Source organism: Rhinatrema bivittatum, chromosome 12, assembly GCF_901001135.1.
Source record: "Rhinatrema bivittatum chromosome 12, aRhiBiv1.1, whole genome shotgun sequence".
NCBI lineage: Eukaryota > Metazoa > Chordata > Amphibia > Gymnophiona > Rhinatrematidae > Rhinatrema > Rhinatrema bivittatum.
The window spans coordinates 49,298,262-49,316,091 of record NC_042626.1 but is presented as its reverse complement, the minus strand read 5'-3'; the positions used below and the strand labels follow the sequence as shown (position 1 = coordinate 49,316,091).

Sequence of the window (17,830 nt, the reverse complement as noted above, 5' to 3'; positions counted from 1 at the left end):
AATGTTTAAAGGGACTGCTAAAGTCTCCTTCTCATGCAATAGTGCAGGTATCCTGTGTTTTTTGTGGGTTGGGTTTTTTTTTTTTAAGTAATATGACACAATCTGCTGACAATATTTGTCCAGATTCAAAGGAGTTTACAAGGCGTATGCCTGAAAATGCACAGTAGGGTAGAGCTCTGAGACATTAGGACGCTAAGCAGAGCCCAAGTCACTTTCAGGCTGATGCAATAACGATGCACGAAAAACGAGCGTTCATGATTGAATACCCGCTTTCCTAACGCGTGCCCGTCCACCTCTCCCGGGCGTGCAGTGCAGTAAGCTAATGAGCTGTGGCGTTAAAAAGGAGGCGCTAGGGGAAATTGTGTATTCCTAGCACCTCCTCGCCATCGGGTGCCCAGGAGACATGGCTGTCAGTGCGGGTTGGGGAAATGAATGCTCAATATGAACATCTATTTTCTCCCGCTACTGGCAAGATATATATGGCCTGGACCGTGTATATTATACCTGTATATTTGGGTTCCCAGAAAATTATTTTTTTTCCAAGGACTTTATTTTTTGCAAGATGCTGCTTTCTGTTGTTCCTCCTACTTTGAATCATGACGATACTTTTAGGGGGAACCACACAAAGAAAGGTTTTTTTGGTTGAGCCCTTGAGCGCAGCCTGCCTTAACACCAGCTTCCAGGCTGCTGTTAACTTGCCGCTTTACAATGGATGATTTGGTCGTGCGGGACTTTTTTTTTTTTTAATCGCAGGGGTAATAGCTAATAGCCTCATCTTCATGGAATTTTACATATGATGAGCGCGGTTGTCTTCGCACTGGTTTGGACACGCGTTTTGGACACACTAATCCTGGTATTGCATCTGATGTAAGTCTAGTGAGTCCAAATTGCGCATCCAACTGCACAATTAGCATCACCCTGACCTGAGCACCCAATATTGCATTGGCCTGTTTATCTGTTTCCTGCTGACTTAATAAGTGCTATTGAAGGTTCCCTGTACATACCCAAATGAGACTAGACTCCTGGATTTTGCCTCCCTTCCAGCAGATGGAGACGGAAATCTTTACAGCCAATGGCATATAACCTGGCAAAGCACCTGCAGTCCCTCAGTATTTCTCGGTATCCAGCAGATGGAAGAGGTGCAAAACCTGCAGTTCTGAACCTCAAACAACCAAAAAAAAAACCAAATAGAAAAGGACTAGAAATCTGCGACTTGCCAGGGTGCTCACAGAAGATCCCCTCCCAGGAGCTTGTCCTGGTGGGGACCATCCTTCCTGATCGTAGGGCCGAACGAGCAGAGGTGGGGACCCTAATCTGCTCTTGGTGACCTAGTGGAGGTGATTACTGGTGGTCCAGTTCCCTGACCTCCAGGAGCCTGAGGAAGATCCCTCTGCCACTCTTCAGCTAAGCTTCTCTGTGTTTTTCTGTTTTCTTCTGTGGTGTTTGTAGCTTTTTTTCTTTCTTATAAAGTTTACAAAAAAAAAAGTACAGAGGTAGGCAGCCGGGGATTGGCTTTCCTGTTTTCTTCTTTCAGTAGGACTGTGAGACTTTATGGGAACAAGGAAAATTGGGAGTGAAGAACTAAAATATTGTGAAAGCTGAAGGAATGCAGACAAATTGCAAGGTCTCCCTTTCAAGTCGTGACATTACCGTAGACACTGTGTTTTCATTTTTCTGCATAATGATAGTAAGCTGTGTGTATTCATATGTTACTCAGAAATGCCCATCGTAGAAAGCCGAGAGAGGGATCTTATGGTAAGTTTCCATTAATAGCCATTTGTTCCCTTTCTCTTCAGCAAATAAAAGTAACAATGAACGAGGAGGATATGGACACCTATGTGTTTGCTGTCGGAACAAAGAAAGCCCTCATCCGACTCCAAAAGGAGATGCAGGATCTGGTGAGAGATTGTATTCGACTTTTCAATTGCATTCTCGTACTATGTAGTGGACTTGGTATAATTATTTGGTTGAGCTGCCTCCTGGTGGGAGGGGAGGGATGAGTAATGTAGTAGATTTCCAGGCATGTAACCAGATGAACTCAGAACCTATGGGTTATACGCTCTCCTGCTAGCAAATGGAGACGGAGTCATGTTTCAAACTTGCCGTTACCTTAGATACACCCCTGCAGTGACCTCAGCCCTTCAGTATCTCTTCGTCTCCTAGCAGATGTGGATGTGCTTTCCCTATCGGGATCACCGTACTTTTTAGAAGAAATTTTACCTTTAAATTGGAGAAAGATTGAACCCCGCTCTCCTATGGTGATACCTAAAGGTCCCTTAATTCCTGAGACGATTTCCGAGATCCCTCAGAGGTGTGCCTCGGTCCGGTAGCCAGTTCCCGGCGTGGCTTTGTTGCTGAAGCAGTTGAAAGGCAGCGGGTGCAGGAAGCCAAGCATGGCGGTAATGGCCAAAGCCCTCTCTCCCTGCAGCCAGAGACCTTCTCTGTACTCAGCCGGTAAGCGCAGAGCCCAGGTAAGTTTAAAAAAAAAAAAAAAAAGAAGAGGAATTTCCCACTCAGAGTCATCGGAGGGGTTTTCGGTAAGACTTTCTCCGGTCTCCCTGCTTGGCATGCTGTACTGACGTCATTCCCGATCCGTTGCTGTAAAGGGAAGTGGGCATCTGAGCGGCCCTCAAGTGGGCTAGGTCAGCACATGCATGGTAGGCTGCGTTCCCTGTACGTACCTGGATCAGTCCAGACCGTGGGTTATGTCCCCAATCCAGCAGATGGAGTCAGCCCAAAGCTTCGAGGGGGCGTCACCATAAGTACTACTACCCCCTCTGCAGGAGTTCAGTATCTTCTGACTCCAGCAGATGCGAGTAAGGGAATCTGGGCTTGCTCCCGATTTCCTATAACCTATTCTGTTTTCCCTTGGTTGGAACTTTCTTCTCTGTCTCTGTCTTGTCTTGGATCAAGTTGTATTTAAAAAAAAAAAAAAAAGATAGTTAATTGATTAATTGGGGAGGCGGGGCTCCTTCCTTGTGCTGCCTCTCTGTCTCCTTTGTTTCCTCAGCGCGAGCCTGTGTTCTTGCCGGGGTAAGTCGTTTTTTCTTGGTTTTCTGGGCTGTAGTTTTATTTTCAGCTTGCTGATTGAGACTGCCGGTGTGCCCGGCCTGCCAGCGATTTCCCTTGCTCCCGCGGCCATCTTGCACGCGCCTCGTGGGCTGCAGGGAGCAGGGTGAGTGATCTCAGCGGGTTGCGAGGCCAGGACAGGCCCCCCCGCGGCGCCGCTTGTTTCTCTCGGCGGGTTGTGCAGGCCGTCCGGGCCCCCCCGCAGCGGCGCGCCGTTTCGCGGCCCCCCCCCCCCCCTTCCGCCCCGAGGCTCACCGAGTGATTTTAGCTGCCGGGGGAGGTTTTTCTGAGCGCCTGCTATGCCGCGGCCGTCGCGTTGCTCGGCCTGCGGCGAGCCCGGTTCGCGCATTTCCAGGGAGGGCATCTGTGCTAGGTGCCTCCCAGGGGGGGGGAAGGCACGTCCGGGCCCCGCACTCGTTTTCCAGCGGTGCTAGCCTTGCCCGGGCGGCGTGGGCCGGCCCCTCCCCCATTCCTGGCGGGAACGGCGGCCATTTTGCACGCGCTGCGCCGCGAGGGAGATCGGACAGCGCTGGGGGATGGGGAGGCTTCAGGGGACTCTCCCCCGAACTTGCTGCCGGAGGAAGATCCGGAGCTGGACTCACAGGAGCAGGGCCCTCCGGGACCCCCCCCCCCGCGGAGATTCCCCCGAGTAGGCCGGGGTTCTCCCCAGAATTTATTCGTCTGATGCACACAGCGTACCTGCAGGAGCTGGCAGCTCCCACGGGGCCTCGGCCCCCCCCCCCTCCGGGGGGCGTGGGGGCCCCACAGCTCCCCACAGCTCCCCGCACACGTCCGGCTCCCTGTGGCTTCGGGGGGGGCTGGCTCGGACCCAGTTTCCCCGGGATCGGACCCTGCCGTTTCGGGACAAGGGGATTCTACTTCAGAGGGAGAGGATCCACGCACGCTGCGCCTCTTCCAGCGGGAAGAGCTGGATGACCTAATCCCACAAATCATTCAGGGGTTGGACCTCGATCCCCCGCCGGACCCGCCAGCTCCCGTCGCGCCCGCTAGCTCCCGTCGCGCCCGCTGTCGTTACTTCTTCGAAGAAGGGGGACCCGGTCCTGGCGGCGCTGCGCCCGCGGGAGCGGGCATTTCCCATCCACAAGTCGTTCCTGCAACTTCTTACTAGGGAATGGGATTCCCCGGAAGCTGCGCTAAAGGGCAGCAGAGCCATGGAGAGGCTGTACCCGCTGCCGGAAGATTTTCTGGATCTCATCAAGGTACCCAGGGTGGACTCCGCAGTGACGGCGGTCACGAAGAGGACGACCATTCCGGTGACGGGTGGAGCGGCGCTGCGGGATACGCAGGATCGCAAGTTGGAAGTATTCCTCAAGCGGGTCTTCGAGGTCTCCGCAGTGGGACTGCGGGCGGCGATGTGTAGCTCTCTTGCCCAGCGGGCTAGTCTTCTCTGGGTACAGCTACTGCTCACTTCTCAGGTGCTGCCTCCCGAGGAGGCCGCCCAGGCGGACCGACTCGAAGCCGCAGTGGCATACGGGGCTGATGCGTCCTACGATCTATTCAGGGTCCTCGCCCGCTCCATGGCCTCGGTAGTGGCGGCGCGTCGACTCCTATGGCTCCGCAACTGGGCGGCGGACACGTCCTCCAAGTCGAGCCTGGGTTCCCTGCCTTTCAGGGGTAAGTTCCTGTTCGGAGAGGAGCTGGACCAGATAATCAAGTCGCTGGGGGAAAACGCGGTCCATCGCCTGCCGAAAGACAGATATCGCTCCACCAGGGCGTTCTCGTCCTCCCGGACCAGAGCCAGGGCGCAAAGACGCTACAGGAGTTACAGGCCGGCGGTATCCCGGCCTCCTCCTTCCAGGGCTCAGCCCTGGTCCCGTTCCTTTCGCGGGCGCCGCCCAGCGCGGGCCGCTTCCACGGCGGGACAGCCCTCGCCCAAATCCTCTCAATGATGTTCAGCTCGCCCACTCCGCCGTTCCCAAGATCGGGGGACGGCTGGCGTTCTTTTACGAGGAGTGGGCACGGATCACCTCGGATCAGTGGGTTTTGGACACCATAGGACACGGCTACGCGTTGGAATTTGCCCGCCCTCCGAAGGGACGGTTCATCTTCTCTCCCTGCGGCTCGGCCATCAAGCGAAGGGCAGTGCAGCTGACCCTGGACAGACTGTGGGAGATAGGCGCCATTACGCCCGTACCCTCCGGAGAGGTGGGCTCGGGCCATTATTCCATCTATTTCGTCGTACCGAAGAAAGACGGTTCCTTCCGCCCCATCCTGGACTTGAAGGAAGTCAACAGATCCCTTCGGGTGGTCCGGTTCCGCATGGAAACGCTACGTTCGGTGATCGTGGCGGTACATCGAGGGGAGTTTCTGGCCTCCTTGGACCTGACGGAGGCCTACCTTCACATTCCCATTCGCCAGGAGCATCATTGTCTGCTACGGTTCAAGATCCTGGATCAGCATTTCCAGTTTGTGGCGCTTCCGTTCGGATTAGCAACGGCCCCGCGCACCTTTACCAAGATCATGGTAGTTGTGGCGGCTGCCCTCCGGAAGGAAGGGATTCTAGTACATCCTTACTTGGACGATTGGCTCATACGAGCGAAGTCTTTTCCACAGGGACAGGCGGCAGTAGCCAGGGTGATACAGTTTCTGCAGTCCCTGGGATGGGTGGTGAACTTCTCCAAGAGCTCCCTCGTGCCCTCGCAGCGCTTGGATTTCTTGGGGGCGACCTTCGACACCCGTCTGGGCGCGGTTTTTCTACGGCAGGACAAGGCGCACGCCCTACGGGAACACATACAGCGATTCTCTGCATTACCAGCTCCCTCCTCCTGGAACTATCTTCAGCTCCTGGGGGTGATGGGCTCCACCATCGACATGGTGCCTTGGGCATTTGCGCACCTCCGCCCTCTACAAAGAGCGCTTCTATCCCGTTGGAAACCACTCTCGCAGGACTACCAAGTGATACTTCCGCTGCCCCAGTTTGCCAGAAACAGCTTGGCCTGGTGGATGGTCCCGGAGAATCTGGCTCGCGGCGTGTCCCTCGACCTACCAAATTGGGTGGTGGTGACCACCGACGCCAGTCTCGTAGGCTGGGGAGCCGTCTGCGACCGAAGCGCCACGCAGGGGACGTGGTCCGCGGAGGAATCAAAGTGGTCCATCAATCGTCTGGAGACCAGAGCGGTCAGATTGGCGCTTCTCCATTTCCTGCCGCTCCTTCGAAATCGGGAAGTCAGAATCTTATCGGACAACGCGACTACGGTAGCCTACATCAACCGTCAGGGCGGCACTCGCAGTCCGCAGGTCGCGCTCGAGGCAGCGATGCTGATGCAGTGGGCGGAGCGGCATCTGCGCCGCCTGGCGGCCTCGCACATCGCAGGCGTGGACAACGTCCAGGCGGACTTCCTCAGTCGCCAGCGGCTGGATCCCGGAGAGTGGTCTCTCTCCGACACGGCCATGCAACTGCTCGTCCGGCGGTGGGGCTCCCCCCACCTGGATCTCATGGCGTCCGTCCAGAACACCAAAGCGCCTCGCTTCTTCAGTCGCCGGAGAGAACGGGGGGCGGAGGGCGTAGATGCCCTCGCGCTCCCGTGGCCGGCCGATCTGCTCCTATACGCGTTTCCCCCTTGGCCGTTGGTGGGAAGACTACTCCGACGGATAGAGGTTCATCAGGGGCCTGTGATCTTCGTCGCGCCAGAGTGGCCAAGACGACCTTGGTTTGCGGATCTCCTCCACCTGGTAATCGACGGACCCATCCGGCTGGGACATCTTCCCCGCCTCCTACACCAGGGACCGGTATTTTTCGACCAGGCAGAACTCTTCTGTCTTGCGGCCTGGCTTTTGAGAGGCGCCGCCTCCGCCGACGGGGGTACCCGGAGGCGGTAGTGTCAACTCTGCTGCGGTCTCGGAAGACTTCGACGTCGGTGGCCTATGTGCGAGTCTGGAAGGTGTTCGAACTGTGGTGTACAGACCGGAACACAAGACCCACGGAGGCGTCTGTCCCGCAGATTCTCCAGTTCCTACAGGCGGGAGTGGAAAAGGGGCTCTCTTACAACTCACTTCGAGTTCAAGTGGCCGCTCTTGGCTCCCTCCTGCGGGGAGGAGGATCTCTGTTACAGCACCCGGACATCGGCCGTTTTCTCAAGGGTGTCAAGCACTTGCGGCCCCCATTGCGGGATCCTTGTCCCTCTTGGAGCCTCAATCTGGTACTACGTTCCATGTCGGGACCTCCTTTTGAACCACTGAGGAGTGCGACGATCAAGGACCTCACTCTCAAGGCGGTGTTCCTGGTGGCTATATGCTCCGCTCGGCGTATTTCGGAGCTGCAGGCTCTGTCCTGCCGGGAACCTTATCTCCGGTTCTCCGATTCGGGCGTTTCACTTCGTACGGTGCCTTCCTTCCTCCCGAAGGTGGTGTCCGCCTTCCATGTGAATCAGACGGTGGAATTGCCTTCTTTCTCTTCGTCTGAGCCGCGGGCTCTTCGTCTCCTCGACGTCAAGCGCACTCTGCGGGTCTACCTGGAGGCTACGAATGACTTTCGGACTTCTGACCATCTCTTCGTCCTTTGGTCTGGTCCCCGGAAGGGATCCCAGGCCTCGAAGACGACTATTGCCAGATGGCTGAAGGCCGGCATTGCCGCTTCCTACATCGGGACGGGGCGGACTCCTCCACCCGGTATTGTGGCGCATTCTACACGCTCTCAGGCGGCCTCCTGGGCGGAGAGTCGATCGGTATCTTCGCAAGAAATCTGTAGAGCGGCCACCTGGAAATCGTTACACACGTTCTCGAGACACTACAGGCTACACCTCGCCTCGTCCGTCCATGGACACTTTGGCGAACAGGTTCTACGAGCAGGCCTCGCAGAATCCCACCCGGGTTAGGGAAGCTTGGGTACATCCCATGGTCTGGACTGATCCAGGTACGTACAGGGAAAAGAAAATTATTACTTACCTGCTAATTTTCGTTCCTGTAGTACCATGGATCAGTCCAGACGCCCACCGCATTTGGGTTCTACTCCTGCTCGGCTGCCTGTTATATGGTAGTGTCTTCTTCTCCTTCTCCTACTATGTTCTTTCACGTGTTCCCCGTTTCACTGTCTGTGACTGTTTTTCTTGGGGGTCGACACGAGTTGTGACCTCCCATCCGTTGGTGGGATGGTACAGTTCTCTCTGTTCTAAATTCAGCGGCTCATTGTTGCCGTCTTGTTTAAACTTGATCCAATTCAGGGGTTTTCTGTTTACTCGGGCTTTGATATTCTCGATACTGAACTCCTGCAGAGGGGGTAGTAGTACTTATGGTGACGCCCCCTCGAAGCTTTGGGCTGACTCCATCTGCTGGATTGGGGACATAACCCACGGTCTGGACTGATCCATGGTACTACAGGAACGAAAATTAGCAGGTAAGTAATAATTTTCTTTTGGCGCCATCTTGCTCGCGGTTTTGTGCACCTTATATTGCCCTCCACACAGCGTCAGTACGCGCGATGCGTTCCGGCTCTGCGCTCGCACTGTGTGCACAGGCATATTTGCACGACTTCGCACGCAGTCGTACATGCACAACTCGCATGGGATGTGTGTGCGCCTTGCCGTGGCTCGCTTAATTGCCCGAAATCTGTTGCCACACAAAGTCTTCAAGCGCAAGCTGACTGAATTTGCAACTGCCATCTCTAATGGCTCCAGCAACAAAGAAAACATAAGCACCATTCGCTCTGTGCTGCTTTTCATATTAGGGCTACTCAGTCTGACCTAGATTCTTACTTCTATCAACACTATGAAGAGGCCCAGGGAGAGTTGACTTCCCAAGACTTTACCAAGCCCGGTTCTTCCCATTCGGAGAATGGGTCAGCCATAACCTTAACCGGAAGCACCCCGGATCTGAATATTCCTGGGGCTGGGTTTTCCGTAGGAGAGGGAAATTCAGCAGCACCTACTCCAGTTCTTCCTGGGCTACGTATGAACCTAGCTGCCTTCTCTTGGGTGGAATTTTTTCAAGGCCTTCAAGCCTTCGTACGGGCACAGTCTGCTTCACTTGCCCCTGTCTGGATGGAACCACAGCCAGTAAGGCCTCCCTCTTCCAACCCTATCAGCAGACCTCGAGAATTGCCTCCCCTCACCAAGGGTTTTCTGGCAGGGACTCTGACAGCATGGATGAAGAAGGGGATCCAGATTCCTTGGAAGATGGATCTGTTTTACAGACGGTTATTTTATTTTTATTGTGTTTGTAAACCGTTGTGATGGCTTGTTCCAAATGACGGTATAAAAAAGCTTATAAATAAAATAAATCCCTCCAGGTTTAGAACCATATTGGACCATGTTACGTTTTTTCCATAGAAACAAATTGCCGTCTCTGGTTTCCCAGACTCTGAAGATGCTGGGAATTCCTGGGGCGGACTCCATGACAGAACCTAAGAAGAATCCGATTCTAGTGTCTCTCTATAGAAAGCCTCTTGCTATTTTCCGGAACTGGAAGCCATCCAGGAGTTGATTTACCTGGTGTGGGACACCCCTGAAGTGAGCTTTAAAAGTGGTCGAGCATTAGAAGCTCTATAATCACTGGATCTGGCGGCGAGAGAATGCCTGTGCTTCCCTAAAGTCGATGCTCTGGTCTGTGCTGTTTTTAAAGCAAACAATTATCCCAGTGGAAGGAAGAGTGGCCTTAAAAGATGCGCATGATAGGTGGATGGAGTCCATCCTTAAGCAAGCCTTTGATGTGACAGCAGTGACCTTACAGATTGCTTCCTGCTGTGCCCTGGTGGCTCGCTCATGCCTGCTTCTCTCTAAAGAGGTGGATGACTCATAAGTATATTCCAGAGAAGCTATGGAGCCTGCCTCTGCCTTTTTAGCTTACATGGGCTCTGAACTAGTCAGGACTTCGGCCAGAGGAGTGGCCTCAGTGATAACGATCAGAAGACAGCTACGGTTGTGAAATTGGTCAGCAGATGCAACCTCTAAGGCAAACCTCAGAAAGTTGCCCTTTAAGGGATCACTCCTCTTCGAAAGCGAATTAGAAAAGCTGCCCAGTAAGTGGGGTGAATCTCCAGTGCCCCGGCAACCGGAAGATAAGAGAAGGCAGTCACAGCGCCCCTTACCTATGAGGGGCCGATCCAGAGGCTCCCAACGCTTTCGGCCTTACAGAAACTCGAGATTTCAGAGGCCTCGGGGAGGTCTCATTCTTTTCGGAGCTGTCAGCCCAAGAGAGGACCTCACAGGGACCGCTCCAGCAAGGTCTGGTCCTTCACGAGGATCCAACTCTATTTTGTCTTATGGTTTGGCCCTTGAGAGGGCTCACCTCATGAAGCGGGGATATTCAGCGGCAGTAATTACCACCTTGCTCCGAACGCAGAGGTTCTCAGAGTATGTGCGGGACTGGAGAGTATTTGAGGCCTGGTGCGAGGAATGCTGTGTTGCCCTTTGGACAGCCAAAATCCCTCTGGCGAGATGAACAGAACCTGCCTGTCGGTGCATCCGGACATGGCACATTTTTCTAAAAGGGGTAAAAGCATCTCCAGCCCACCCCTACGGTGGCTGGTTCCCTTGAGGAATCTTACTATAGTATTGGACTTTTTAGCAGGGCCTTCCTTTTGGCTGCTACGCAGTCTGTCCTTACGCCTCATAACTCTGAAAACTGTGTTCCTGGTGGCGATATACTCGGCTCGTCGCATCTCTGAACTACAGGCATTGTCGTGTCAGGAACCATTCCTCCGGATGACCCCAGGAGCATTACAACTTCATACCATTCCATCCTTCTTGCCCAAGATAGTCTCAGAGTTTTATATTTTTCAGTACATTTCGTTGTCATCCTTAGATAGGCACAAGGACACGGAAGACTCCTGCCTCCTCCGCCATTTAAACATCAGTAGGTTTTTTATGCAGTATTTGGAACTTTCAGAACCGGTGTGCAAGACGGCCTATTTGTTTGTTCTTCACGGTGGAAAGAGACTGAGCGAACCAGCTTCGTGGGCTGTCATAGCTCACTGGATCAAGGAGGTGGTCACAGGAGCTTTTGTGGAGGCAGGAAAGCCATTACCCTTTCAGGTTAAAGCTCTTTCCATTAGGGCTCAGGCAGTATCCTGGGCAGAAGCTAAGTTGCTGTCTCCTGTCGACATTTGCCGAGCGGTGACGTAGTTCTCCTTAGTGTAGACAGATGGACTCCGCATCCCACCCACGGCTGCCCATGAACAGTGTCAAGGCATCACATATGAATCTTGCCATCACCCTATCCCTAGATCTGGGCATCTGTAATATTGCTGAGATTCAGCACTTATGTTTGGTTGAGAACAGTTACAGTCACCAGTTTTAATCAAGTTTCTCCATAGTATGTCCACAGTGACTTGAAGAGAATACTGGAGGGCTGAGGTCACTGAAGAGGTGTATGTAGGGTGATGTTAGCTTTGAAACCTGACTCCATCTCCAACTGCTAGCAGGGGACCATAACCCATTGGTCCTGAGTCCATCTGTCTAAGGAAAACAAAATTATCAGGTAAGTAATTTCTCCATTTGGCCTGCTCATGGTGTTAGAATTTATTCAGGAATATGGAAGAGGATGAGCTTCAGAAGTTTTTAGTTTTAAATGTAATTTTCTGTTCATACCCCAGATCAGTCCAGACAAGTGGGTTTTTCATCCAGCAGATGGAGGCAGATTATAAAATCTTTTCAGGCTGAGAGTGCCAACTGCAGTCCTTCAGTTTTTCTCTGTCTCCAGTATATGGTAGAAATGCAAACCTATAGTCTGGGGGGAAAAAAAAGTGATTGAAGATAAGGTACTCCCTGAGGTGTTAGGATCCTTTGTGGGCCATTCCTCAGGTAGAGCCAAGCGAGAGTGGGGTTGGTGATCCCTGATCTGCCTCGACCCGTAACATCCGGAGGAACTGAAAACCAGGGATACTGGTTCCTTCATCCCCTCTGGGGTTTTCACACCTGGATCCGATGGCCAGATTCAGGAAAGTAGATTTTTCTCCTTTCCCTGTGTTTGTAGGCATATACTGTGCCTTAAAAAAAATAATAATAATAATAATGACAGGTTACTAAGGGGCCAATCGATTTCATGCACAGCAGCAGCACAGGGGGGAGAAGAGACGCCAGTATTTTTGGAAGCAGCACCAGGGATCTGGGACAGGTCTGAGGGGGTAACTTGCAGCATTGCTGGCCTCATCTGGGATTGCCGTAGAGAATGCAGGATCGAGTGCGCGATCGAGTGCACCACGTGCACTATAGGCATGGTGGCAGCCGTGGGGCGTGGGAGAGCCTGTTGGGCCTGTGGCTTGAGAGACATGCTTAAATACGACCACTCTTTACTCAGTCTGTGCCTCGAGGGGAGGGGGGAACCTTCGCAGAAGCAGCCAGCAGCAGACAAGTCCTCAGTCAGCAGGGCCTGTTTGATAGGCTCTTGGTGGGGCTGAGGGTGCAGCGGGCATTTTAAGAGCATGCAGCAGAAAGCAGGCACATGTAAGAGTCCAGGGATTCTCCTCCCCCACTGTCACCAATAGTCTCCAATGCATTGGACGGCCAAGAAGGTAGGAGGGAGCCTCTGAGGGATGCGGTGGAGGACGTGTTCAGTGATTCTGAAGACTTTGACATATTTTGTTCTGCTCCTACATAATGCCTATCTGGCTAAGAGGGGAGCGGGGGGTAAGCGATCCCTGAACCAGAAGCCTCAACTCTCCTCAAGAGACGTAGATTGACCCCGCAAGGAAGGACGGGGGGGGGGTCTTCTCCGCTGCCTGGTCCTTGGACGCCCCTCTGGAGATGAGGATGGGATGTCAGATTTGGAGGGATCTGACGAACCACAGGAGGATCAAGGAGGTGACCCTGATGATGATACTGGGGTTGACCCTGTGGTGGGTGGCTCCAGATACGAATAAAGATGCATCCAACCTGGAGGAATTTCCGGTTACGGAAGGGGATGACCCTAGGGTTGTCTGTTTATTCCATAAGGAGTTGCAGCATCCTCTTATTCTCCATGTTCTGGCAGAGCTGGAGATTAAGGTCACTCAGGAAGAGTTAGATAATGAAGGGTTGACCCAGACCTAGATGGGCTATGTGAAACTTCAAAGGTTTTTCCGTTGCCTAAGAAAGTCAGGAAGCTGGTGAGCTGGGAGTGGAATACTTCTGAGGTGGGTTTCAAGGTAGGCAGGGCGATGGCGAAGTTATATTCTTTGCTAGAGGAGACCATGGAGCTTCTGATTCTTCCTAAGGTGGATGCTTCGGTCTCAGCTGTGACCAGGCAGACAACCATTCCTGTGGTGGGGTCGGCCACGCTGAAGAATGTCCAAGACTGAAAACTGGAGATTCAGTTGAAGAGCATGTTTGAGGTCTTGACCTTGAGTCTGCGGGCAGCGATCTGTGGCAGTCTTATGCAGAGGGCGCAGGAGAAGGAGTCTAAACCTTCAACCTATTCCAAGCAAGCAGCCCGGTTGGAAGCAGGGGTGGCCTATTTGGCGAAATGGCAGTATGACTTAGTACGGACATCCACCAGGAGCATAGTCTCAATGGTGGCAGCATGGAGAAGCCTGTGGTTGCATAATTGATCAGCAGATGTGTGGTCCAACTGTGCAGTCTTCCCTTTAAAGGGAAACTGTTGTTCGGGGAAGACCTGGAACAACTGATGAAGCATTTAGGGGAGTCTAAAGGGAAAAAGTTGCTGGAGGACAAGAGGAGCAGCAAGAGGGTTTTCCCATTCCACTTTTGCTTCAGGGATATGAGAAACCTAGGAAGGGTGGTTCTGGTGGAGCTGGAATGGCCATGCTGCCCATGGTTCGTGAATCTGGTACATCTTGCAATAGATGGTCCCATCAGATTGGCTCATCTGCAGGGGTTACTTTGGCAAGGGCCCATCCATTTGGATCAGGCAGATTGCTTTTGCTTTTGAGAGGAGACGCTTATGATTGAAAAGGTATTCGGAGCTAGTTATTGCTACTTTTCTTCAAGCTAGGCGGCCATCCACTTCTCTGGCTTATGTCTGGGTGTGGAGAATATTTGAGACCTGGTGCTTGGAGGAAGGTTTGGAGCCTCTGCGAGTGGACATTCCTCAGATCTTGGCCTTTTTACAGCAGGGCTTTGCAAAGGGACTGGCCTACAATTTGCTTGTACAAGTGGCAGCCTTAGGATGTCTGAGGCAAGCTACAGGGGAGGCCACTGGCTTCTCATCCATTGTTCATTTTCTGAAGGGGGCCAAACATCTGTATCTTACTGGTATGTAGGATGTATCTGTTGTAGGGTCTGCAGGTTCTTAATTACAGGAGCCTTTGTGACGTTCATCATTGAAGGACCTCATATTGAAGTTGGTTTTTCTGGTGATGATTTGTTCAGCCAGGCGGATTTCAGAGCTTCAAGCTTTGTCCTGTAGAGATCCTTTCCTGCATATTACAGATAATGGGGTGTCATTATGTACAGTGCCTTCATTTTTATTGAAGGTCATCTCCTCGTTTCATCTCAGCCAGATGGTGGAGCTTCCTGTGTTTCCGAATTTGTCTTCTGAGGCACCACATCAAAGGAACTTCACTTTTTGAATGTTTGTTGGACTCTGTTGCGGTACCTTAAGGTCACTAATAGTTTTTGACATTCACATCATCTTTGTCTTGTTCAGTGGAGCAAAGAAAGGAAGAAAGCCAAGATTGCACGTTGGTTAAAGGCTTTTTGGGTGCCGGAGGCAGTGGCGTTTGGGGAGAGTGTTTTACAAGCGGGTCTTTTGAGTTCCCGCCCTGTATAAGGGAGTTTGGGTACATCCCAGTTGCCTGATCTGATCTTGGGTTTGAACAGGAAAGGAAAATTGGTTCTTACCTGCTAATTTTCATTCCTGGAATACCACAGATCAGTCCAGAAGCCCATCCTCTAGATGTTGAAAAACCGTTATTGCTTTGGCATGTTTACAATGCAAAACCTACTGTGTATATTTGTGTTGAGCCTATAGGACTGAAGGGTTTGGTTCCTTTGTTAGATGTGAGGGTTCTGGTTCAGGGGACTTCAATCCATTGTGCTCTATTCGCCTGGAAGGGGAATGTTGATTTGAGTCTCGAGGGATTTACTCTGTTGGCTCGGGTACAGGTCAATCCTGAAGGATTGCAGGTGGCAATCTCGGTTATGTAGCATTGCTTGAAAATTTGTTATTCTCTGCCTTCATCTGCTGGTAGGGATGCAAAACCCACTTGTCTGGACTGATCTGTGGTATTCCAGGAATGAAAATTAGCAGGTAAGAAATAATTTTCCTTTATATGACAACGCTGGTCTCTCCTTAGTGAAAGTAGAGTTTGGGTCCCAGTGGGGGTGTGTGTGTCTCTATATGCTTTAATGACTAGTTATTTTATTTACCTCTGGCTTTTATGGCTGTTATAACTTGTAAACAGTTAAAATATTCTGATTAGCAGTATAGAAAACTAAAATATATATATATTGTTTATTGAATCTTCAGTTTTGTACTGTATTTTTTTTTTGTATGTTGAATTGTTTTTATTCTGTTGTATACTGCTTAGGGTGTTCCTTCAGGATCATTTAGGCAATGTATAAATGTAAGACATCACCTCAGGCCCAGTAGGGTAGGGGTCATGGAGTGTGCTGTGCCAGGCATCACGCTTGGGCCTGGGATCATTGAAGTGATACAGAGATCAGAACTTTGTTGTAGGTGGTACATTACACCTCCTGCTTTTATTTTTTTTTTTAATTGAAAATGTTTATTATTATATAATCACATGAACAATATATTGTAAACAAATAGAACTATCACATGCAGAATGACAAATTACAAAAGACAGTATGGATAGACATGCTACCAATAAAATACTGACTGCAGGAACAAAAAACATCCTCATTTGTCTTGTACATGGATCAACTCTCCCCAACCCCCCCCCCTTTTTTTCCCCCCCATGGGGACCCTCCTAGTGTTCCAATTCCTCTTTATTCTTAGAGATAATGGATAATCGGGGACCATACTCTACGATAACTAATGGCCGTCAGTTTTTCCATCCTCTGTATGTGACGTAGTTTTACTAACAACTGGTTATGGGACGGTGTTGTGTGCGACTTCCATTGAGCCGCCACCAACACATGTGCTGCGGTCGCCACATACTGAAACAATATTTGCTGCTCCTCCGTGTACCCCTCATAAGAAATGCCTAGTAGGGGCCCGGTGCCTATTGGCGCTATACTGGAAACAAGCTATTGTGCCTACTAAATCCTCCTTACTACAGAAGTTAGACAATATGAGTGTGATGTATAAGATAACAGCTCAAAAGCACAAACAAATACCCAAATTTGACAGGACGTGGGCTCCTTATCTCCAGTGGAGACGAGCTATGGGACACCTTGATGCGGGACATTTGCATCCATCCACATAAAACACAAGACTCAAAAGCAACTAGTCAGACTCGGAGGCATGGGTCGTGATCTGCTTTATTCCACCATCTTGATACTATATCACACATATATATATTGTTTTCATATGTCATATCATGGTACATTGCAGTCTTTCCTTTCCCCCTCTGTGGAGAGTTGTCATCTCCTTAGGGGATCCTAGGACGCTTATATTATATGACCTGGCTTGTAATTTAATTTCATCCTTGTACATTCCTTATACATCATGCTTTTGTTATTGGTGTTCTTGCTATGCGGTGCCTGTCTGTCACTTACACATTGATTATGTGCATTATCTGTTCCTTTGTATTGTATTATTTGAGCAGTTCTTCAACTATATACCTGTGGTTGTATTATGGTTTCTATTCTGTGCATTCTGAATAAAAATTATATTGGAAAAAAAAAGAAATGCCTAGTAGCCACAACTCTGCTGTCAAAGGAACGGGGACACCCAGGACTTTCTCTATCCACCCCTGACAAGCCTTCCAGAACTTCTGAATGTGAGGACAACTCCACCACATATGAAAGAGAGAAGCCTATTTGGGAGCATTGCCGCCAGCACGTAAGTGGGCGGCCCTGAGACCATCTGGCTGTACGAGCCGGAGAATAATGCCAGCGATTTAGGAGTTTGTATCTATTTTCCATCAAGACAGCTGACATTGAAACCCGGCCCAGACTCCGAAAACATTCTTCCCATTGGCCCCTGTCCCACTTGACCCCCAGATCTGACTCTCAAGCTGCAATATGGGTGCAAGATTGAATATAATCTTGACCTATCAGTAATTGATATATTTTGGAGATATGCTTTTGAACTTTACCTGCCAAAATGCAGTACCCTTCAAAAAGGGAATGGCCCTGCTGTAGATCTGTTTCCAATGCTTTAGTACTAATAAAATGTTTCAGCTGAGCATAGGCTAAAAAGTCAGACGTAGGGAGGCTATATATCCTTTGTAATTGATCAAATGCTATCATTCCATTATGCCAGATCTGCCCCAAACATGTAAGCCCCACTTTGTCCCATTGGAGAAATACTGGATTTAATCTCCCAGCAACAAAGTGTCACAAATGACGGATAGATGAAAGCGTTGAATGTTGTTTGCTCCGTATCAGTTTTGACTTCCAGCATCTCCATATATGATAGGTACATTGTAAAGGGGGAGGAAAGTCTTTGCGAGCCTGATTGGAGAGTCCCTCCGACCAAAACAAGGTGTGCAATTGAATATCCTCTACCAAAGCTTGTTCTATCTCTACCCACTGTTTGGTTGAGTTAGGATCATGGCATTCAATTACCAAGCGGAGTTGAGCGGCCACATAATAGTGTATTAAGGATGGTAGTCCCACTCCTCCGTCCCGTCGGCTCCTGTACAACACCATCTTAGCTACCCGTGGTGGTTTCCTATGCCAGATAAAATAAAACAGTTTCCTCAAGAGGGGTTTCAACTCATGCTTAGGGAGGAGACTGG

The 17,830-nt window shown here is 50.9% G+C and overlaps 1 protein-coding gene across 2 annotated transcripts in view; it reads left to right on the top strand.

The window, feature by feature from the left end:
• The window catches only part of CCDC47 (coiled-coil domain containing 47), a 93,406-nt gene that overhangs the window by 34,522 nt on the left and 41,054 nt on the right, over positions 1-17,830 (top strand). For both annotated transcript variants that reach the window (XM_029572184.1, XM_029572183.1), the window contains one exon: positions 1,797-1,898. In XM_029572184.1, the coding sequence (XP_029428044.1) occupies positions 1,797-1,898 (102 nt within the window). The remainder of the gene's footprint in view (positions 1-1,796; positions 1,899-17,830) is intronic.